Source organism: Phyllostomus discolor, chromosome 14, assembly GCF_004126475.2.
Source record: "Phyllostomus discolor isolate MPI-MPIP mPhyDis1 chromosome 14, mPhyDis1.pri.v3, whole genome shotgun sequence".
Classification (NCBI taxonomy): Eukaryota; Metazoa; Chordata; class Mammalia; order Chiroptera; family Phyllostomidae; genus Phyllostomus; species Phyllostomus discolor.
Window position 1 is genome coordinate 14,011,469 of NC_040916.2, and position 23,104 is coordinate 14,034,572.

At 41.2% G+C, this 23,104-nt stretch overlaps 1 protein-coding gene across 6 annotated transcripts in view; it reads right to left on the reverse strand.

The window, feature by feature from the left end:
* The window catches only part of HMCN1 (hemicentin 1), a 397,788-nt gene that overhangs the window by 133,290 nt on the left and 241,394 nt on the right, over nucleotides 1–23,104 (reverse strand). For all 6 annotated transcript variants that reach the window (XM_036015314.1, XM_028530624.2, XM_036015317.1 and 3 more), the window contains 9 exons: nucleotides 21,709–21,987; nucleotides 20,696–20,977; nucleotides 19,777–19,885; nucleotides 18,377–18,546; nucleotides 17,104–17,258; nucleotides 11,985–12,108; nucleotides 2,844–2,945; nucleotides 1,905–2,081; nucleotides 1,085–1,236 (listed from right to left, as the gene is read on the reverse strand). In XM_036015314.1, the coding sequence (XP_035871207.1) occupies nucleotides 1,085–1,236; nucleotides 1,905–2,081; nucleotides 2,844–2,945; nucleotides 11,985–12,108; nucleotides 17,104–17,258; nucleotides 18,377–18,546; nucleotides 19,777–19,885; nucleotides 20,696–20,977; nucleotides 21,709–21,987 (1,550 nt within the window). The remainder of the gene's footprint in view (nucleotides 1–1,084; nucleotides 1,237–1,904; nucleotides 2,082–2,843; nucleotides 2,946–11,984; nucleotides 12,109–17,103; nucleotides 17,259–18,376; nucleotides 18,547–19,776; nucleotides 19,886–20,695; nucleotides 20,978–21,708; nucleotides 21,988–23,104) is intronic.

A 23,104-nucleotide genomic window follows, 5' to 3' on the forward strand; every position in this document is an offset into this window, starting at 1 on the left:
TTTTTGGGTGATGGATCAATGGACACCTGTCGGTAGAAGGATTTCCACTCGGATATTTTAAAGTGGGCCAGCATCACTTAACCCTCTTGTCGCCTTCTCGGTGGAGGAAGACTCAGAGGCCAGGACCAAAGGCCGTATTAACCACTGAAAACAAGTCTCTCTATAGGATCAAGTGAAGGTCCAATTTAAAATTAAGAGCAAAGTAGCAGTCGATTAAATTACCTCATCACAGGCATAGCCCTTTCATCCCATTCATCTAGTTGTGCTTCTAAAATGTGGACATTAACTCGACATCTTGTATGATCCCAAATTCTGCAAGTGCAGGAATTTCAAGCAAAACTAAAGAAGTAGATGGTGGGAGAACCATGCTCCCTGCTCAACAAAATAAGGTTAAAATACACTTTAACCGAGATGTACATGTTTTTGTATCTTTCATTTTGAATCAGTGTAAAGCATAAATTTTTTCAGACTTTAATTTCATTTCTTATAAGGTTGCCTTTATGATGTCTACTTTTTCATTTGATGATTTCGCAGAAGTAAATATACCCTCTGTGGTTTTATAATTAATTATTATTTCCACACATTTAAATATGAATCCTACCAAGGAATTCCTGGTTTTGGTGTCAGTGAACATTTCTTTGTGTAAGGTACATCCTGTGGTGGTGGCAGGTAACAGAGGCTAGGCGGTAGAAAGTACTTAAAATACAGCACTACATACAATACGAAAAAACCCTCTTAGATATATTGAGCTTTTTTGTTGTTATTGCTTCTATTCTTTTTTTTAGTTTCATTTTAATAGTTGTTCAAGGACAGTTTTCTGTCCTTTACTCCCATCCCGACCCACCCACCCCTTCTTCCTCACCTCCCTCCCATTTCCACCCTCTCCCCCAGTTTTTGTCCTTGAGCTTTTAATGAATTGTCTAGAAATCCCAATTGGGTATCCAGTTTTTATGAATGTATAGGTGTGCAGTTTTGAACATTTGTGAACCTCGTTCTCCACATCTCTTTAACAGCTTTACCTGTTTGCACGTCCCGTATTGAATAATCAGGTAGCGGGCTGCACCGAGGAAATGGCAGAGAGTACCTGTATCCCACTGGCGAAACTGGAGACCGGGCTCCCATCCTTCAACCAGGTCAGGCTTGGGGCGGGGATGCCTCGCGCCTCACATTCCAGCCTCACCAGGTTATTAACCACCACCGCCACCGCACTACTGCTGCCGGAAATGGATGGGGGCACTGAAAGGAACAAAACATTAATAAACGAGATATGTTAACATCACAGAAGATGCCGCCTGTTGTTCATGTGGGTTTTGGGTCCATTTTTTTGTCGTTGTCATTTCTGTCACTTTTCTTACTTGGGATTCTAATCACATCTATCCTATAAGGTAGGGCAATGGTCAGTTTCTCCATTTTACAGATGATGGATAAGGTTTTGCTACTTTGTTTAGGAAATCCAGTTTTGATGCCAGAGTGGATTTCTATTTTTTGATTTCCAGGCTCTTGTGTGTGTGGGAGTGTGTCCCTCCACGGTGTCCACTCTAGCATGTTAATTACCAGCTCCTCTCAAAAGCGTTATTAGAGATAGTAATTTGGAAACACTTGTTTTAAAAAGTGATTCTGATACAGTATTTACAAACAGGGGTATTGTCCTTGCTGATAATATTGTCAATGACTATTTCAACTATTCATCTAAAGTGAACTCAAGCACAGCAGTGTGTGAAAATAGAGCATTTTAATAGGAATCAGAAATCAAAACATCGGTCAGTTTTAGAACACTGTGCTCTTATGTAAAGATGACACTAACACACCATGTGTACAACATTTACACTTGAATTTCATAGAAGGATTTAATCATTTGGAATGGGTCTTTACCCCCGGGTGAATCTTGGAGAAGCGGCACTAACCGTGCACCTGAAGACTGTAAAATAACTCTGTAGCTCCAGCGGAGTTGATGGCCACACATTTATATATGCCCGCATCTGTGATCTGAGCGCTTTCGATGTCAACGACCTGTCCCCTGTTCAGGAAAGTCACACTGGCGGAACCTGAGAGTGGATGATTATCTTTGTACCACGTAATAACTGCAAGGGAAGAGGAGAGGAGCCCATCTGTTTAATGTTTTTTAAAAGCTCAATACATACACTAAATCAGAGCTCAACTAAAACAGTAACAATTGCTTTATTCTTGTGCACATCATTTCAGTTTAATCTGTTTAAATGTCTCTTTAGGGGTGACTTATACAAGGAAATAACCTTAAGGAAAACATGAATAGCCAAGCCAACATAAGAGTCCTAATGTATTGATATTATTTGGTAGCAAACTTTTAACTGGTTCTGTTTCTTGTTGTTCTATACACTGCTCTTCTACAAAAATGTTCCCTTTGCATCTAATCAAAATCAAATATATATCCACTACTGGCCTCAAGAGTTTATATTATTATTCATTCATAGGAATAACTTACCATTCACTGATGAGAATAAACAAAATAATAGTTTCATCAAATGATTGATTTAGAAAGATAATCAATGTGAACTAGATAAAAATACATTTTTCAACATACATGTATATAAAATATCATTCTGTCTTTTGTGGACACAGTAAGAACTATAAGACAATTAATTATTCACATATTTCTACATTGCTTAAATGGGTAAATTATTTCATGGAGTTGAAAGCAGTGAAAGTGTGAAAATACCATCTACCTAATGGTAGCTTTTTACCCTTGAAATGTATCTATAATCTTTTCTTTATCAGTAATTACTATATGGTGCTCATAAACAGACTTAGCTATTCCTACAAATATTAAAATGTGAATACGTTACAGATTCCACGAGTAAACACACCAGGCGAGGGATTCCCAGTGGCCTTGCACTCCAGCTGGACAGGGTTGTTCACCACCACGGTCTCATTCAGCATCTTCCCTGCGTCCTCCAGGCTGGGAGGCTCTGCAAGAAGCCCAGACAGATGACTAATTCACATAAACACAGCATTTAAACTGACGCTGTTTGCTCAGTGGGGATTATCATTTCTTCCTTTCATATATGCATATATATATACACACATACACATATATATTTGGAATAAAACTGAAGCATACCATTAAGTAGAACTGAAAGGGTAACATTTTCTTTGGACCTGGAGAACATTATGCTAAGTGAAATAAGACAGTCGGAGAAAGACAAATACCAAATGATTTCATTTATATGTGGGATCTAATAACGAACTGAACTAACAAGCAAAACAGAGACAGACTCCTAGGCAGAGAGCAGGCTGACAGCTCTGGTGGGGTAGGGGGGGTAGGGGTGGCGGGATCAAGCAAAAAGAAAAACATTCATGGATACGGGCAACAGTGTGGTGGTTGCAGGGGAGAGGGGGACCCAAGGGGGATAAGTGGTAATGGAAAACTACAATTAAAAAATAAAAGGAAAGGAAAGATGTAGAACTGAAGAACAGGATGAAAAAAGATCTGATTAAGTTTTCTGGACCATCCATTTCTTTGCACCGAGATGGGAAAACCCTTAGAAGTGTAGATTAGCTGAGTAGTAATACATGTTAAGGATTTTTTTAATTCCAATAAATTTGATTGGCCTGATGATGAAATGTCTTTACCAAGAAGTAATGTATTGCATTTGAACTATTCCTATGAAGGAGAAATCAATATTTCCCCCAAATATCTGACTTTATCTTTGTATAGTACCATTTTAAACCATTTCAGTGAAATGAGAATCATATTTTTATTTATTACCAGTATTTTTCCTTTGGATGTACAAGTTACAATTAAATAGTTGGTGAAATAAAACAGAAAACTATTTTTTCCCCACACTTGCAATAACATCCTTTTATTTCCAGACAGACACACAAATTTCGCCTGTAACAACATTTGTTACTTGTTACCACTCACTCTTTAAGACTTCCTGCTTTCTCTTTTTTAAAGAAAATTTTTTATTGTTGTTCAAGTACTACATTTTTAACTTTAAATAATCATAGAAAATTCTGCTCTATTATTTAATATGGGAACAAAGTCTAAGTTATAGTGAAAAATGAATGATAATTGGTAACAATACCCATGGTTTCAAAACTATTTTCAGGAGAATATAAGAGATGCCAAGGTGAAAAATTATAAGTAAACTACAGCTCTTTTTTATTTCAAGAAATGCTATAGATATAAGTTAATATTTGTAGTTTATAAAACTACATGTTAAAGAGTTGCTAAATTTAACTCATTCAATGTCCTCAAGTCCTTTACCCTCCACCTCACATATAATCAAGCACTTGATCCATTAATTTAGCAAAAGCAGACAAGGAGGGAAGGAGAATGGGGAACAATGAAAATGATCAGATTTAAATAAGATAGCAGAAATAAAATTAAATATTTAAATTAAGAGCATAAATGTAAGAGTTCATGTTCTTGTTCATTAGGTAAAGAGTTATTAACAGTGAAGGTTAATGTGGATTTTTTTATTTAAAAAATCCAAGTGGATAAAAAATGCAAATTTTAAAATCCACAAAAATATTCATAGTAAGAAGCCCAACAGAGGTGTACCAGGATAAGACGGGCGACATCATTCCTGACAACAGGGATGCAAAGTAAAAACCCTTAAGCCCTAAGCAATGCCTTCTATTGATTAAACTGTTACAACATATGAACGATCTATTATAGTGACACTGCTTTATGCATTGAATAACAAAGCACAAATTGTTAAAAGGAAGAAAAAGTTAGAAAAATCTAAAAGTAGTATACTTTAGCATACCTTTTCCAGAAATTGACTATGTAGTGAGACAAAAAATAGTTATCAAGAATTTGAAAATTAAAATTACCCATCCAGATGTATGTGTATGTTTGCATACATGTGTATTTATAATTAACAAAGAACATATATTATTTTCAAATGCCTATAGATTACTTTCAAAGTAACTATATATTGGACCATAAACTGTCAGTAAAGCATTTATACAGTAATTTAATAAAACTATAATAAAATGACTAGAAATCAATAATAAAAATATAAAGCTTTCTGCCCTGGCTGGTGTGGCTCAGTGGACTGAGTGCCAGCCTGCGAACCAAAGGGCTGCAGGTTTGATTCCCAGTCAGGGCACATGCCTGGGTTGCGGGCCAGGTCCCCAGTGGGGGGTGCATCAACCACACATTAATGTTTCTCACCCCCTCTCTCTCCCTTCCCCTTTCTCTAAGAAAATAAATTAATAAAGTCTCTAAAAAAACCCAAAACTTACAAAGTATAAAGCTTTCTATATATAAAGAAGAAAACATTATTATAGAGAAAATCAATATAAAAGTATAAAATTAGAAAATATAAATTAGAATGAGATTGATTAAAATTCCAACAATGGAATGTCACCAAGTAGCACACTACTTAAAGGAAAATTTACAGCCCTAATTAATATATTAAAAATTAATTATTAATGGCAATCTATATTCTAAGTATTCAACTCAGACTCTACAAAAAGACCAATTAGTTGGTCTTTTTAATATTTTAAAGACCAACTGGTTTCAAAAGAAGTCAGGAATAAAGAAAGAATAAAAATAAAAGTGGAATACAACACCAAAGAAAACCAGCAAAAACAACAAACATGGCAATGACATTCAAAGCTGGTTTTTCCCAAGTTTAAAATAAAGTCTGTCCTCAGAAGTAGATGTGTGTCCAGGTCAGATTTCTGTTTTTCTGGAAGTTATTCCTGAAGATAAAGCCCAGGACCCACTCCTCCTGAACACCTGTAGTTCCTCTGCATCCATCTAATTCAAAGTATTAGCTGCTTTTTTGTTTAAAATACCTATAATATTTCTCTTTTCTCTACTGAATTCTGATTTATGATATGCTATTAAAGGGGAAAGAATAACCTTTAAAAATGGCTATCTGACTTTTTCAACTTGAAAGAAAAAATAATTAGTCTGTGGCCCATTCCTTCAAAACAGCTATTTAAATCCTCACTTAAAGCCTTCTGGACTGGAGTGATCATTGAAGGCTCGGACAGACTGTGTAGCCGCTTCAATAAAACAATATGGTAGGAATTAGAAATGCAAGGCCTATGGAGGGGGTTGGTTGAAAAGACTAGATGTCAGCAAGAATGGCCCAGTAAGGACTCCAAAAATCCACCCCTTCTTTAAAAAAGGAACACATGCACTCAAGCCCTGGAACTGTCATTCAACTTTTTCAGATCTCTGGATTAGTCATTAAAAATGTCCCACAAAGAAAATGCCAGGCACACGTGACTTTGCTGGTGAATTCTACCAAACATTTAAGTAAAATTGACATGAACCCTTCACAAACTCTTTCAAAACAGAGAGGGAACACTTCTCAAATCATGCTAAGAGGCCAATTTCATCATGATAACAAAACCAGATGGAGATAACCAATAAAAGGACATTACAGACCAATATGCCTTATGAAGACAGGCGCAAAAATAATCAGCCAAATACTAGTGAGATGAATCCAGCAAAATATAAACAGATTATGTAACATGACTAAGAAAGACTTATCCCAAGAAGGCAGGGTTGGTTTAACAGGAAAATCAATCAATTTAACCAAGACAGTGTAGTACTTAAAAATGAACTGAAAATGAATTCAAGACTTAAATGTAAGACCTGAAGCCACAAAACTCCTAGAAGAAAACATAGGGGAAAAGCTCTTGACATTCGTCTTGGCCGGGACACCAAAGGCACAAACAACGAAAGCATAATAAACAAAGGAAATGATATCAAACTAAAAAGCTCTGTACAGAAAGGAAACCATCAACAAAATGAAAAGGCATCCTACAAAGTGGGAGAAAATATTTGCAAACCATACATCTGATCTGGTAAAAAGTTAATGTCCCAAATGTATAAGAAATGTACACTATGTTATACTAAACTTTCGCTATGACAAGGAAGGAAATCCTGCCACATGAAACAACATAGATGAACCTCTAGGTCATTATGCTGAGTGAAATAAGCCAGACAAAGACAAATACTACGTGAGGTCACTTACATGTGAAAAAGTTAAACTCACAGAAGCAGAGAGTAGAATTGTGATTACAGGGGCTGGGGCATGGAAGAAGTGACGAAAAGCTTCTCAAAGGGTACCAGCCTTTGGTTATAAGATGAATCAACTCTGAGGATCTAATGTACAGCTTGGTGACTATAGCAAATAAGGAGAAAATGGCTCTCAAGTGTTCTCACCACACGCGTGCACACACACATACACACACACACACAGGGAACTACAGGAGGTCAAGGACGTGTTAATTAATCTGATTATAGTAATCATTTCACAAAGTATACATATATCAAATCATCATACTTTAAATATGTATAATTGTATTTGTCAATTATGCCTCCAAAGTGGGGGAAATGAATAAAAAGGACAGTGTGGTACAGCTGAAAGTGTAGACATTTAGGCAATGAGATAGAGTTGATATTATAGAAATAAACACGTCTAAAGTCAAATAATTTTCAACAAGAGTGCCAAGCCCATTCAATGGGGAAAAATAGTCTTTCTGACAAATGGTTCTGGGACTCTTTAGGTAAAAAGTAAATTCAAATACAAATTCAATTATTCCATTCTAGCATTTAAAGGAATGGTCTTGCAATTTGAATTTAGGTGAACACTTTTCTAGACAGAACCATTAGTAAAGTAACAATACGTTATGATAACAATGAGAAAATGTCTGCATACTCCAAGCAGGAGGTTGAATTCCATTCAACTTGTTGGTTTTTCCCACTATTTTCCTTCTTCCAAAGCTGCATCAGGCCAAAACCACAGCACCTTCTTCTGAACACGTCATAGGCTAGATCCTGCCTGTACCTTTCATCCCTCAAAGGCATGAATTAACTTTTCAAATCTTGATTAAATTTGAATTAATTTAAAACCGATCTAAAACAAATATGGGTGAGTTAATCCTCCCTGACCACCAAAATTATTATAGAGTGACTAAGAAATTCATCTATGCTGAGAAAATAGTAGGTTCTTGAACTGAAGTTACCCATTAGGAAAGAAAAAAAATGTTCCCCCTACACCTGGCTTTCACCAGGCAGCTAATACAGACCCCGGACAGTTCCTGGCCCACGGTAAAGAACTTGAATATATTTGTTACAGTGTCGGTGCCGTGAGAAGGGCCAGGAGCCAACTATGTGTTTGGCCAAAACAGTGGGTCAGCTGCCATATGATGACTGGGAACCAGACGCCGGGCTGAGCTTTTCATGCAGGCTCGTTCACTGAATCCTTGCAGCAACCCCCACGATCGTGGCATTATCATCTCCCTTCCCGTTTTCCAGATGAGGAAACTGAGCTTGCAAGCAGTTAATCCTTAAACTCACTGTTCTACAGCTGTCGCTTGGCAGTAAGTGAACCCAACTCAAAGCCCGTGCTTTTATTTACTTCTGGGTGCTTCACCATGGCTGATTTTTCTTCGGAAATAATTAAGTGCAGACGAAATAAATGCTTGAGCCATTAGACCCGATATGATCGTTTGTTTGTGGAAACATCTGTCTCACTTGGCAAATACCTGGGGTTTAGACATAATTTCATAGCTCAGTCTTGAGAATTAGAACCTCCAGAATTATGAAAATTTGGCGATCAAAAAGGACCACCTACCGAGAGCCTCTGCCTTCTTAAAAACATAGAGCACCCCCTGGAAGCCCCAGAGGGGTCTTAGGAATGTTCCTTTTCTCATGATCATGACTTGGTCTTCCAGTCAGGAGACCGGCCACCCTTCCTTTAGCTTTTAGGAAGACTTTTTTCCCATGCTTGAGAAGAATGGAGGCGTCTATGACCTTTTTTCATAAGAAAAGAAAACACTAAACAGCTGGGAGGTCGACTTCCTTGGGACTGAACGCTTTGGGATGACAGCTGTCATAAATGCTCATTTGCCGAAGGTGTTACCCCAACAGCAACGGTTGGGGAAAAAGCAAATCTTAACTTAAAAGGCAACTACAGAATTGATTAAATAAATTAATCAATGAACTAAATTAAATGCTATCTGCTTCCCTATGCATCTTTTCAAGGTCCCTTTTAATGTATAGCGCCAGAATTAGAAGTATTACGGTACCTTAGAAGCATTCAGAGGGCAAGAGTATAACAGGATAGTCCAGGCCAGGCGGCTCAGCTGGCTGGAGCACCATCCCATATGACAAAAAGATTATGGGTTCAAGTCCCCATTGGGGTACATATGGGGTATCTCTCTCTCACATGGATCTCATATCAGTGTTTTTTTCTCTCTCTCCCTTCCTCTCTCTCTGAAGTCAATAAACATATCCTCAGGTGAGGATTAAAAAAAAAGTATAACAGGATCAATTCCTCTCTTGTTTTTCATAGTATAAGGCTTCAGTTACTGACTTCTAAGATTGACGAACTTCATTGTTAAGCGGAACTGCCATGCCTACCGTAACAGAAGGAAGCCATTAATGCGGCTATTGTTTCAGTGGGTGGTGTCTTTCAGCCGCTCTTCTCCACCCTCTTCTTATGTGGTTTTCCACATCAGATTACCTTGTCATTGTAACCTCTGAGATCTTTTTGAAATCTGTCATCAACCAATCCCTTAGAAATTCCTACACTTTTTGAAACATCTCCAGTTCTCGCTGAAGTTGTTAATACAGGTATCAAGGAGGTCAAATTTGGGGTCATTTGTATTTGGGGCAACGTTGCTGCCCTGAGTGTGGAGGTGATACCCCAGCTTTCTGTGCAGATTCCTGTCACACCCACTTAGCCAACTACTTCCTCCAAGTGGATCATAATAAGCATTACGTTAAAAGTTCCCTCTATTACGTATTCTCCATTCAGATGGATGAACTGTTATCCAGAGAAGTCAACATGGTGTTAGATAAAACATTTTCAAGCAGTACTGTACCTTACCTCTATGCTGCTTGCAATACATATCAAGAAGACTGTTATATGTTCTCCATCTGACTTGGCTGTTTCTAGTAAATCCTTATAAGGACACACCCTCTGTTCCTCTCCCTTCTCACGGTGACCCAGATTGCCTTCCAGCTTGTCTCCCCACTCTCTGGTGATTTTCCTTGTAGCTGTGTGTACCCTAATTGCACCCCCTGCTAGCGTGTATTTTGTTGCCATAATCAGACCCTAGGTGTACAGACGTGCCTTCCTAGGTACTGGCTCTGCTTTTTCTCTTGTTTTTGCTCTGGACTTGATGAGATGCTTGCTTTCTCTCATGGACTTTGGTTTTCAGGCATTCTTGACCGCCCTGGCAAGGCTCCGGGCCAGTCTCTGGAGTTTCGGCCAGTGTTTCTCCATGTAACAGCACACAGACCCCTCGCACCAGGAATGCGGTTTCAGGAGATCTTGGGCGGGCCCAGGAAGATGTAGTTTTAATGTGCAATACCTACAATTTTTATGACCATTGAAGTGTGAGTGCCCCAAACAATAAAGTTTAATTTTTCCTGGTTCGGGGGACATACATTCTGTTCTCCAATATACAGTCATCATTTAAGTATTTCGAGCCATTCTAGAGACCAAAAACATCCTTCCTTTTGATAACCTGGGAGAGCAGACGTGGGAGAGATTTTATACCTATTGCCTGTCATCCTCAAACGCACTCCACAAGTCAGATATTCAGAGAAAATAAGGGGTTAGCTCAAGGTTACCTAGGTCAAGGTTAGCACAGAATTTAAGCCAAAGTCGGCTGGACTCCAGTGCGTGAGATGATTGCAACATAACAAGCTGTTCCACTTAACTGTTTCCTCTTAGCCAACCATGGAGACCAGATAAGAACAGAAATTGTTGGAAAGGAGAAGGTAAATAGCCTATAGAAGGAGGAGAATAGGAATCTCAGGGTAGAAAAACGAGGAAAACTGAGCAAGCCCTTTCCAGCCTACTCTTAGCTGGAAGTGGAGGTCTCAGTAGATGCCGAGACAGCTGCTAAAGAGCACAAGGGACAGATACGAGGCCTTACGAGGAGCAAGGTAAATTCAAGGCAACGTAAGGGAGAAGAGGGTCAGCCTCTCCCCAAAGCCTCAAGCTCGGCGAGCCAATTCCAAGAGGGTTACAGTCAGATACTGGTTGTTCGAGGTCCGTGTAAGCAACACGGTTTGTGTGTATGATGTCCATATAAGTCAGGTGTTCATATTTAGGGAATAAATTGGTTTATTGGAAACATTTAGTGAACTGATGTTTTGAATCTCCTGACTGGTTGATTTAAATAAAAGAAAACATGTGAAGAAACAGCTTAGAAGAATTCAATGTTTCAATTGAAATGTTTTGATTTACTTAGTATTTATTCTTTCATTTGCTAAGAATCCACTGATTGCCTAATATGTACCTGGAATTAGGCTAGTTGCTGGGACATTCATCTAGGTTAAATTGTTCAGTAAATGTGGAGCGAATATGTGAATGAATGAATGAATGAATGAACGCTTTGACAGGAATCACATGAATAATATAGAGAAAATAAATAAAGCTTAGGTAGAGATCCTGAATAGCCCTCTGCAAATATCCTTGGCCGAAGTAGGAAGGTCCAAGCCTGTACTTCTTAGCCCTTTCTGATGACTCCAGAAATAGAAGTCTTCTATTCAAGGTCAGTCTTCCGAGTTTACTGAGAAGCTGTAATGTTCACGAGGGGTTCCATGGTCACCAGCCTTTTTAGTTAAAGCACAAGAGAGAAGATTGTGCCTCAAGGACAGCTTCTTCTCACAGAATCCCTCCTTTAGGCAGGCAAGAAAATCACAGACAATGCTAAGGAACAACCTTGCAACTTCTGCCTTTTCAACAAGTTACCCACAGAAAGTTATCAACAGAATTCCCATACTTTAAAACACAGGGTAGGGTGTTTGATTATAAGCTCTAATACATCTTATTTGACAACCTGAAAACTAAAGACCTTAGTGTGAGCAATTATAATGACAATAATTGTTTTTTTATACAGGTTAAAATAAACATCTGTTTTCTTATACTGCAATTCAACAAAAATGAGCACCCCATGTTAAAAATGAAGTGGAAGAAATACTCTTTTGGGAAAACCTGGGAGGGGGACGTTACCGTGCACGTGCAGGTGAATGTGCTGCTGCGCTTCCCCAGCTGCGTTGGTGGCGACACACGTGTACCTGCCAGCATCTTCCATCAGGGCGCGGGTGATTTGCAGAACTCGGCCAGAGGACTGTATCTGATTGGGAGCAGAAAGCATGGTAGCATTTGGTACTTTACACTTGGACTTGAAAACCTTTGTGGAGAGAGACAAACTCATTTGCACTTATCATATCCAATTATATTTTTATGCCAATATCTTAATGATCTCTTAAAATATTAGAGCCAAATTACTTCCTCCTACACAAGAAAATAAATTAGCTTGATTGAAGAGCTTTTTTTATTCACTGGAAAACACAAAATAACCTATGCTCAGCCTGCTGGTAGAGTCATAAAATTCCACTGAATAAAAGACTTTAGCACTGAACTATGAGTTATGTGATTAGAATTTAAGCTATTTGAGAAAACAGGGTCACATTTCTATAACACTTCATGAATAGTTCTAAAACAACAATCTTTTTTGATGAAATGGTCACAGGGACCAGAAACACAATAAAAATGATAAAGTGTTAGTGATGGACATGCAGATAAATTTCTTCCTGTTTTTCCTTGCTCCCCTCTTAGATTCCCCGCAACCATCCTCCTCCATTTTGCAGTCGGTGAGATTCAGCGGTTATTTCTGAAACGGATCATTCAGAGGCTACCTCTAACTTTCAGTCACAATGCCCAGCAGCCTCCGCGGTGAGCTCATTCCTACTCCCTTGTCATCTACAGCATGTGGCACTGTTGGCTACATCGTCCTTGATCACTCTGCTCCCTGGGTATTGAAGACACAGCATTTTCCCGCAGTTGTCACCCTCTGACTTCCTTAGATGACTTTCCAGAATCTGCTTCTTCCTCCCATAAAGAGGAAACTTAACTTGCTGAAGGTTTTCAGCCAAACCCTTGGCTTCAGTGAAAAATCCTGGGCAAACGCCTCAGTTTGCAGTGCTGGCCTCTACTTCTCTCCTGAGCTCAGCACTTGTGGTTCCAGCTTCTGTTGGACAGGTTAGCACGCAAAATTTAACACATCCAAAAAAAGCGCATAATTGTTTCCTGTATCTCTAAGCCTACTTCCCATTGCCTGTTTCCAAGCTTGTTTAATGGCACCCGCAGCTCTCCCAGTCGCCTGGGTTTTGGAGCCCGCTCGGACCCTCCTATTAATTATACCACTCTGTGTTTCTCAGATCCTCCGTTTTCCATTCTCAGAGCCCCTGAGGGATTATAACAGCCTAATTTATATTCCAGTGTCTCCAACCTCCCAAACTGTTAATCTATCTTGCATACTGTTAGAAGAATAATTTGTCCAAAATACAAATTTGATCCTTTGGCCAGTCCTCCCTCAACACTCATTCATGGCTCCCTACTTTGTCCAGAACGAAATCCCAACTTAGCACAGCCCTCCAGCCTAACCGCATCCTGACCCCAAATGATCTTCTCTCCACACACTCCCATGGAAGCTCCCCCCACTCCCCAGCCACACGGTACTAAACATGTTAAGGAGCACATTCATATATTTACACTCCCTTCTGCACTTTCGCAGATGGTCTTTAAATGCCTTCATTTCTTACGACTAACTCGGTCAGTTTTCTCTCTCCCATTCCTTACTCCTTATTCTCCCCATGGTTTAACTCAACCGTGACCAGAGTTTCAACAATCGTTGATGTGCCGGCCTCTCCAGCCAGAGCTGTCCTTTGAGCTCCGGGACCACATATTCAGTGGTCTGCCTGACATTTTCACTAGTGTATTTCAAAATCAGCTCAACCTCCAAGGTCCAAAACTCAAATCACATTTTTATCCCCTCAAACCTGTCCTCCACCAGAGGCTCCTGTCTCAATGGATGGCACGACAATCTGTGCATTTGTGTAGGTTAAATTCCTGTGAGTTTTCCTTGGTAATTTCCTCGCCCTCACCTTTCATGAGCAATCTCTCACTGAACCCTAATGAGGTAGCCCATAAATATTTCTTGCATATATCCATGTATCCTCATCTCCCTGGACAGCATGGGAGCCAAATTTCTGTCTTCTCTCTCTCCTAGACGAGTAAGTCCTAACTGATTTTTACATAACTATTCTTGATCCTTCAAATCATTCTCCAAAAGGGGCCTGGGTAACTGTTTAAAATGCATACCTGCCCACGTCTCTCCTCTCGTAAAACCTTTCAAAGATCTACCATTGCTTTGAAGTAAAGATAAAATCATTAATATTACTGAACTGCCTCCCACCTGCTCTCGGGTCTCCCCTTATACTACTGCATGCTCTCTCTCTGTTCCTCGCTCCACCAGCTGCTTTCAGGTCCTCGAGGGGTGTCATCCTCGCCTTTACTTTAAGTTGGTGGCCCATGCACCTCTCCGCTGAAATAACCTACTAGTTCCCTTCCATTATTCTGCCCATTTCACTCCCATGTCCTCTCCAGATCTCTGTTCAAAGGCTTTCTCCATAACAATTACTCATGCTTAAGGGCTCTCCTCATTGCCTGTTGTCATACCCCTCTATATTCCTCTGTACTTCTGTATGAGTATGTGATAAATATCTATTTCTAGTAAACAGTGTTACCTGCACTGTGTTTGAAGGTTACATACTGAATCGTTCACTAGCCAAAGTGTAAGACTCACTCCCTTGGATCTGGAGTAGGAATAAGAGGAATAAGTGAACAAGTATCCACTATTTGTTCTGAGAAAATGTAACAGGGTGCAGCCAAGAGGGGGGCCCCAAGTAGGGATTTGGAATGGGGTCCAGAACTCAGGGTGTCCAGGAAATATTAAGATGTCCTCACCCCTTCCCCTTCAGGTGTGGATTGGGGGAAGGGACACATGGAGCAGGGCCATTGAGGGCTGTTTCCAAAAGCAACAGCCTTGCAGCTAACCTCTGGTGTGGTCATTTAACATATCTATAACCTTTAACCGGTTGCATAGATATGTTAAATAGCTGTGGCCATGCTCTGAGCCAGGGGAATGGAAGTAACTTCCCCACAAGATGTAACTGGGAGGCAACTCCCCTTGAGTTACAGCACCTGCGTGAGAGCTTGGAGAAGATTGGCTCCACACCTGCCCAGACCCAGAATGGCAGCCCAGTGAAGCTGGAAGGATATGGGAGTGCTGGCAGGTGTGGTCAATTGTGGGAGGAGTCGGAAATGGGGCTGCAGAGGAAGATTGGCGCGGGGATTTAAACCCAGACACAGCAGCCATTGGAGGGAGACCTACTCGGTCTTTAGCAAAGTGGGGACTCCCGAAGCCCTGTGAGAGAGAATCACCATGTGGCTTTAGCAGAGAACCACCACTCAGCTTTGGCAGAGTGGCGACCCCCACCCCTTGCAGCCATTGCGCAGGGAGAGACCCACGTAGTTTTGGCTGAGTGGAGACTCCCGAGGCCATTGTACAGAGAGGACCATGCGGCTGTGGCAGTGGAGAGAGAACCTCGTGGCTTTGCCAGAGTGGGCACCCCCGCAGCTTTAGAAGGGGGAACCACCACCCGCCTTTAGCAGAGATCCGCCGACACAGCTGATGGTGCCGGGGACCGAGGGAGGCCTACCAGCCGAGATGGATTACTGGGAAGAACTGGGGGCTGCCTGAGCCACGGACTTCTATTTCTTTTCCTGAGATACGGTACCCCAGACTGGGCAAAGGGGAAGGAAGGACTGTGTGTGTTTGTGGGTGTTTTAAGGGACTTTGGGATTTTGATGAAGACATTAGGTCACTACTTTAAGTTTGTATAGCATTAAATAAACATTTCCTTTTCTTTTCACGAATCTCTGGCATTGAGAGACATCTTTCCTCTGGCAGCAGACATAATGAACCTGGGGGGTTCCTTTTGGTAATAGTATATTGTCCCAGGCCCCCCCTTGGCCCCTTGTTGTTTGGTAACAAAAAGAACTCATTATTGAAAATATACTACAAGCAAAGTTCATATGCACATTAATCAATTAACTTGAACCTAGTAGCAATATCTATTAATCTGGATTTTAAATGCATCACTTAAATTATCTAGGTTTCAAATCAATCAATCTATCTATCTATCTATCCAACAAACATATACTGAGATACAGGTATATGCCAGGAACTGTACTAACAATGAAGGCTACAGAATGAATTTACTCACAGGGATTGAATCTCTGTTCTCTTGAAGCTTACAGACTAGTTAAAATGTGTTTTTCAAGACATTTCAGTTAGGTTTATACAGACATGACTTTACCTTGACCTTAGTTTCTGGTGAACGTATTGGGTGTGGGAGGCCGCTCTGTGTGGCATGGGCCCAGCTCCCACTCGGAGATGCACAGGACCCACGCCCATGGGTAGGTTTTCCCATGAGGAATCAGGCCTGCAATGAACCTAGGCCGCTATGAGTCTTGCTTTTGCTCAAACTCCCTCTCCCTGAATTGAGGACATTCATGGCAAAGCAACTTCCTAAAAACCATGTTAAACCTTCCGAGGATGAGTGTAACCGATCCAACCACTTTCGCCTTTTCCTTTGCAAATATCCCTCTTCTGGGATGTGATTACCAGCATCCTCTCCTTTGTTTTCTGTATAACGTAACCACCTAAAGCGAGCCTGTGCACAGTTAATGAGGACCTTCTTGTAATGTGCCCAGTAAGACAATAAAAGCTCATTAGAGCAAGGGCCAAGGCTTTTGCTCCCCTTGAGAGAAAAGCCATGCTGTCCCTTTTCCTCCACCGGACTCAGTAGTCCGTGTGAATGTCTCATTTTCATCCATAATGACGCAGACCCCAGGAGCCGGGGTCCGCATCAGTTGGGGATACTCTCACTTAGTGTTGATGAACACTATTTATGCATAAAACACCAATTTATCGATCATAAAGGCAGTCATAAATCAAAATAATAAAAGTTAAAAATCAATATCATCATTAGGTTAAAAATTGATATCATTATATAGATTATTAGTCTTTAATTTCATTCTTCAAATCAAGATATGAAGCTAAGTTCTAAAACTGCTAAGTGTTACATGTCACATATCATTTCAATAAATTTTCTGCGAAATCTGTACAGTAGGAGCATCTACAATTAGGAAAGAGGAACGTGATACTCCAGGAAGATCTCTGTCACTTTCCCATTCAGGGCGCACGAATGTGGACACTTACTTTGAGGTTTCCGTGGGCGGTGTTCACAGGCTGACCGTCTTTCAACCACGTAAGGGATGGGTTGGGGATGCCGTTGGCTATGCACTGTAAGGTGAGAGGCTTGTACTTCACTACGGCTCTCTCAGAAAAGCCTGAGGATTTGATTGTCGGAGGAACTAGATGGAAGAGAGGAAGAAAAGAGGACGGAGGAGAGGAAGGGAAGCAGGGAGGGAGGGAACGAGAAACCTTAATCAGTGGGGTCAAACACAGATTGGTATGCAAAGACCTGAAAGTTTAAAAATTTCAAAAAGGAAAATCGCCACTGTACAGAGAGTGAAATCATATTATCTCATGGACTTAATTTATATTTTTAGTGATTACTCATTTCTTAAATAGGGATCTCTACTTCTCCAAAGAATAACTGCCATCCACCCGCTTGTTTGGCTGACACCTTTCGGGGTGTTTTCCCAATCTGTTATGACACTTCCTTTGTAAAGAACCCGCTCATTAGAGCAGGTCAGTTTCCGGTACCCAGACTGGCAGCGCGTGACTCTGCCCCCAACAAGGCTGATGCAGCCCAGGATGGGAACCCAACTTAAGCTGGCCCTGCCGGGTTCCCTCTTCTGGGAACTGGAGTTGGGACAAAGAAACAGGATTGCTATAGTCCATCACGGGACTGAAAAGGCAAGAAGAAAAGACCGTGTGGACAGAGAGGAAAGTGAAGTTGGCATTCATCGAAATCTCTGCAGTGACCTCCAAATGGCTCTCCAGGTTCTCGTACCAGTCCCACTTTCCCAGGTTCTGCTGGCGAGTGAGACACACGAGAACCTGGCAGAGAGCTGGCTCCGTCCTTATAGTAACGGTTTCACCACTATTGTGCCAGTTGTGTAAGTGCAGTCTCGTGCCCTGGATCCTGCATAACATCCTCAGCTTCCATTTCTGGAAGTGACTTGATTCACACTCCCTCCTGTTTTGGCTAACCCCTTGGATGCTGACATAATGCTTTTACTCGGAATTTCCTGCCTACCTCTCTCATCTTGCTCTCATTCCTCAGACCCGGGCACTCTAGGCAGCTCCTGACATTTCAGCTCTGTCTGTATTCACTCAGTATCTCTTGGGTAAGTCTCTGCATTAATAAACTGATTTAAAATCTACCATTATTTAACTCAAATTCCCATTCTTCACATTACTTTCCACAATTCGAGGTTTATCCAGAGCTACAATCTGAACTAGATAGTGAAACAAGGCAAAAAATAATTTTAAATGTAACATTCTTAGCCCTTCCTCCGCCTACCATGCACAGTCACTTCGAACTCCTTCTTGTGGTCTCCAGCCGCGTTGGTCGCCACGCACCGATAAAGGCCCGTGTCCGACACCTGCGCCCGGGCAATGACCAGTTTGCGTCCGTTTAGTAAAACCTTGAACCCATCCCTTTCATCGATCAGCTGGCCGTCCTTCAGCCACCTATAGAAACGAGGCAAAAAAAAAAAGAAGCGTGTATATAGGTTTTAAATAATTAAGCTCCTGGAATGTGTGTGTATGTGTGTGAAGATATGTATATACCATGAGGGAACGAGATTTATTTATATATTAGATGTGTGTGTGTATGTATATGTATATGTGTGTGTGTGTGTGTGTGTGTGTATACATAAATATATAAATTCTCAATTATGCATTTGCCCGATTTCCTGTTTACTCACTTTATGAAAAAACTACACGGGGAAAAGGACAAAAAGGAAACCGGGGCCAACTGTGGGAACCCTGTAACTACGTGTTGAGTTGTTCCTTCTACTCATGTTCAGTTACAAAATGAGGCAAACGCCCCTAAGCACTACTCACCTCAAATGTTCAAATAATATTAACTCGCAAAATAAACACAACCCTAAAATGTCTGTACAATAAAACCCTGAACTTATATAGCATTACATTTTTTTATTTCTTATGAGTTAATCATATGGTTCTACAACTACACAGGAATATAGTTTTAGAATCATATGGGAGCATATTTTGTCCCCTTAGTTGACTGCTCCTTGGTTGCCTATCCTGTAGCACCTCGGAAATGAAAGATAAGTATTCAAGAAAGGTTTTGTGAATGAAGGAATGAGAAACAAAATTGGTAAATGTGCAGGGTCCAGCACAAATAACGCCCCTTTTTGATTACAAACCCTTTTATTACAAAATCATATGCATGCAATTCTGTAACACAACAGTATCACACTCAAGCACACCACATGACATTTTAGGTGAAATGTTTGAATTAAAACTATGAATTACGACACCCGTATTATTCCCCTACCAACCACACTCAAGTAGGCCTGACGTCCGCCGGACCCCAGACGTGCACGTTACCTCTATTTCCCTAACAGGTCTGGTACCTTTCTTTTTACTGAGCTGTTCAGTAAACATTTCAGCGCCCCAGGAGGAGCTAACAGGTACTGCTGAACAGTCTGTCTCTAGAAACTGAAAGTGTAATTTCTAAGGGCAGACATGGAATTCCTCTAATTGAGCGGATTTGACCCTGCGAGAGTCAGTTCAGAGTCACCTTGCATGTAGAGTATGTCTTTTGAAAGAGGAATATGAAGAATGTAATTCCGTACAACCACTTTCTGGTGGCACAGGACCTCTCTCAAGGCAGCTCTAGAATAGGCACGCGGAGAAGTGGGAAGCATGGAGAAGACATACCACAACCCTTACATGAGAGTCGGTGGGGGAGAGCCTGTCACTTGGCAGTCCAGCTCCAGCAGGTTGTTAACCATGACTATGAAGTAAGACGTTTCGTCTCCTCCTTCTACTGACGGCGGCACTGAAAGCAGAGAGGTAACATGCAATGGCATGTGCATGAGAACAAAGATACCATCACTCTAAGTAACACTAAGCTGCAGTTTAGAATGTTGCTAAGCATCACAGCAATTGGTACATGAAGGAGATTTGCGATGCTAAGTACATTTTATGACACACATTTGCCAGGGTCGATAAATATACTTTTGACATACTATGGAGTTTTTTCAATTAATCTAGTACTATGGTGTTACCAATGCCATCTGAATATAAAGGTGATTCATATGTTATGTTGCTTACTTTCTTAAGAGTAAGAGAGGGGAACCTCGAAAATTGGGCCTCTATTCAAAAGCCTTCAATTTGTAAAGAAGTAAGACTCAGGGTTGCAAGATGACTTCCAAAGACCCAGAGACGAACAAAAAACAAATGAACAACAACAAAAACAAACAAACAAACAAAACCTGAACGAAAAAGAAAAAATAACCACAAAGACCCAAAGGCTGTGGTTCCTGCTGTCTAGCACCGTGCTCAGGACAGAAGACCAGGTTCTTGCTCCCTGCAGACAGGTGGTGTCATAGATGTAAAACGCACCTGTCCTCTCGCAAACACACAGCATATCTCTCCAAGTCAGTGGGAGGCTCATGTGAGTTTTTAGGTCTTGGGACTGTGGCTATAAACCCACCACTCGGTAATGTGCGGTCCAGAGTAGAACTAAACCTAAACCCAAACCTTCTCCAACACTATTTTATTATTCCATGACAAAATCAAAAAAGCATAATAAACTAGGCAGATCTGGCTATGACTCTGAGAATCCGGAGAGCGGCATCTTATTTACCTAAGACGTCAACGTCGTACTTGATTTCCTTTTCTCCCGCCACACTGGTAGCCACACACACATACTGTCCCCGGTCGACTTCCAGGGCACTTGTGATTTCCAGTTTCTTCCCACCAGCTTCTATGCGGATGTTGTCACTGGCTTTCACGGGGACACCGTCCTTGATCCAGGTGAGGACTGGCGGAGGGTTGCCGGCAGCTTTGCACTCCAGCGTCAGGGAATGAGCCACAACCACTTGCTTACTCAGCGGTACAGCCAAGCCACCTTCTATCACTGGAGGAACTATGTAGCAAAAACACAATATGTTAGGACTTCTTCGAATCCTAAGGAAATAGGAATCCTAAGGTACATCTCCTTCTAGGTTGTTGAGGAAAGAATTTCTTGGTTCAGCCAATCTACAAGTACCCCAAATACTGTGAGATACTCTATACCAATGTCATCAAACTCATTTTCACCTGGGGCTACATCAGCCTCATGGTTGCCTTCAAAGGGCTGAATGTAACTTCAACTCCTTTGGTTTATAGACCCCCGCTCAATCCACTGAGCTATTCCAGCCAGGGCTAATTTCAACTCCTTAACAGTTAAGGAGTAGTTACAGTTATATAGTCCTAAAATTATTTCAGCCCTTTGAAGGCAACCGCGAGGCTGATGTGGCCCCCGGTGAAATGAGTTTGACGCCCCTGCTCTATACTGTGTCTGGCTTATGAAGGGCAAATTGTGGAGAATGATCTTAGTCCTACAAATGACTTTACTTTCTAAAAAAAAAAAAAAAAAAGGTCTGGTAGCCTCCAGTGCCACAAGCAAATGGTCGGCCAAATGGATGGACCGCTTCCTGCTAACAGTAGCTTTTAAAAATATTTTTCCCAACCCTAGGAGAAAGCCTTATAATTCCCGCCCAAGCACACAGAAAATGATCACACCCAACCAGGACTTTGTAAGTGAAAGAACTGGAAGCTGGCATATTCGAAAACACAGATAGAAAGACATGATTAAAGCACCTATGTTTTCCTTACCATAAACATCCACGTGGAATGACTTCTCAGCAGTTCCAGCCACGTTGGTCACACGGCACGTGTATGTTGCCGAATCGGAGACCTGTGCTCGAGGGATATGAAGAAACTGGCCTTTATCAAGGTAGAGTGCCTGAGAGCTGGATATGATTGGCTGGCCGTCCTTGTACCAGGTAATAGCCGGCAGGGGAAGTCCCCGGGTCTCACACTCCAGTTTAATTACGGTGTTGATCAGCGCTGATATTTCCGTGGTAACATTCCCTCCTTTGATACTTGGGGGAACTACAAAGGATTTCAGAACAGAAACAAGTTTTCTAAGCTTTAGTGTCTGCAGCAAAATCTTAAATGCTATAGATGTTTACATAATGCACGTAAAGTAAATACAAATTACAGACAATCAGGAAGTGTGTGACTTGTCTCCTGATCATTAATTGCCTGTTTCATGGATCTTTACCACCTTCTTTCCCTTCGGGTTTCAGATTTCAGTAAGAGCCGCAAGTCACAGCTTCAGCTCCAGGGGTTCACTTAAGTCCAAGAGATCACGTTACAGTACTAAGAATGTCGCATTTGACAAACAAAGGAAAACAAAAGGCAATGCCACTTAAAGCAGATATAAACATTTGAAATCAGGCCAAGGGAGCAAAAATGCCAGATGTGATTCAACTTCATGCCCTGTCCCCAAGAAGTACGAAAGGTCTAAGTGCTTTCAGAACCAGCTACTGGTGATAGCTGCAGAGTCTTCAACTTTTGCTTCTTCCTTATTTTTTTACTCTTTTGGGATAGCCAAGACCTCATTCACTCAACTTCATTCATCTAATTGGCTACATGTGTATCTTCCATAATTCAGCAACCACATGCCTGGCCTCTCGCACCACAGGACGACTCTGCTGTTGGAAAACAACTCAAGTGGCTCAAAACTGCTACATATTCCGAACGTGGCCACTCTGGGATTGCGCTATAATCGCAACAATTTAAAAGAAACCAAATGGCCTGTGCCTGAGTTGAGTCCCTTAACATTATTTTATTACACTTTTATTTTAGAATAGGATATTTTATGGCATGTTTTTCTTATGGTAGGACAAGCGTTATGGGTCTTGGGAGGAAGATCACAGAAGTTCCATTCTCGTGACATCATATCGAGCGTACATTCTATCAGCGTGACTTAGTTATCACTGAGGATGTTAACCTGGCCAATGTGGTCAAGGCAGTCTTTGCCAGATCCTTCCAGCTAAGAGTTGCTCTCTCCCCACCCCATCCGCCTTTCCTGTGGGAAGGAATCTCTCTTCCCAGCCCATACGTATGCAGTAGGGAGTCACGTGCTACGTCCTTGAGTGCGGAATAGCTATGTAATTTATTTGGAATCTTCTATACAGTAGATTTGTCTCTCTTCTCCAATTTC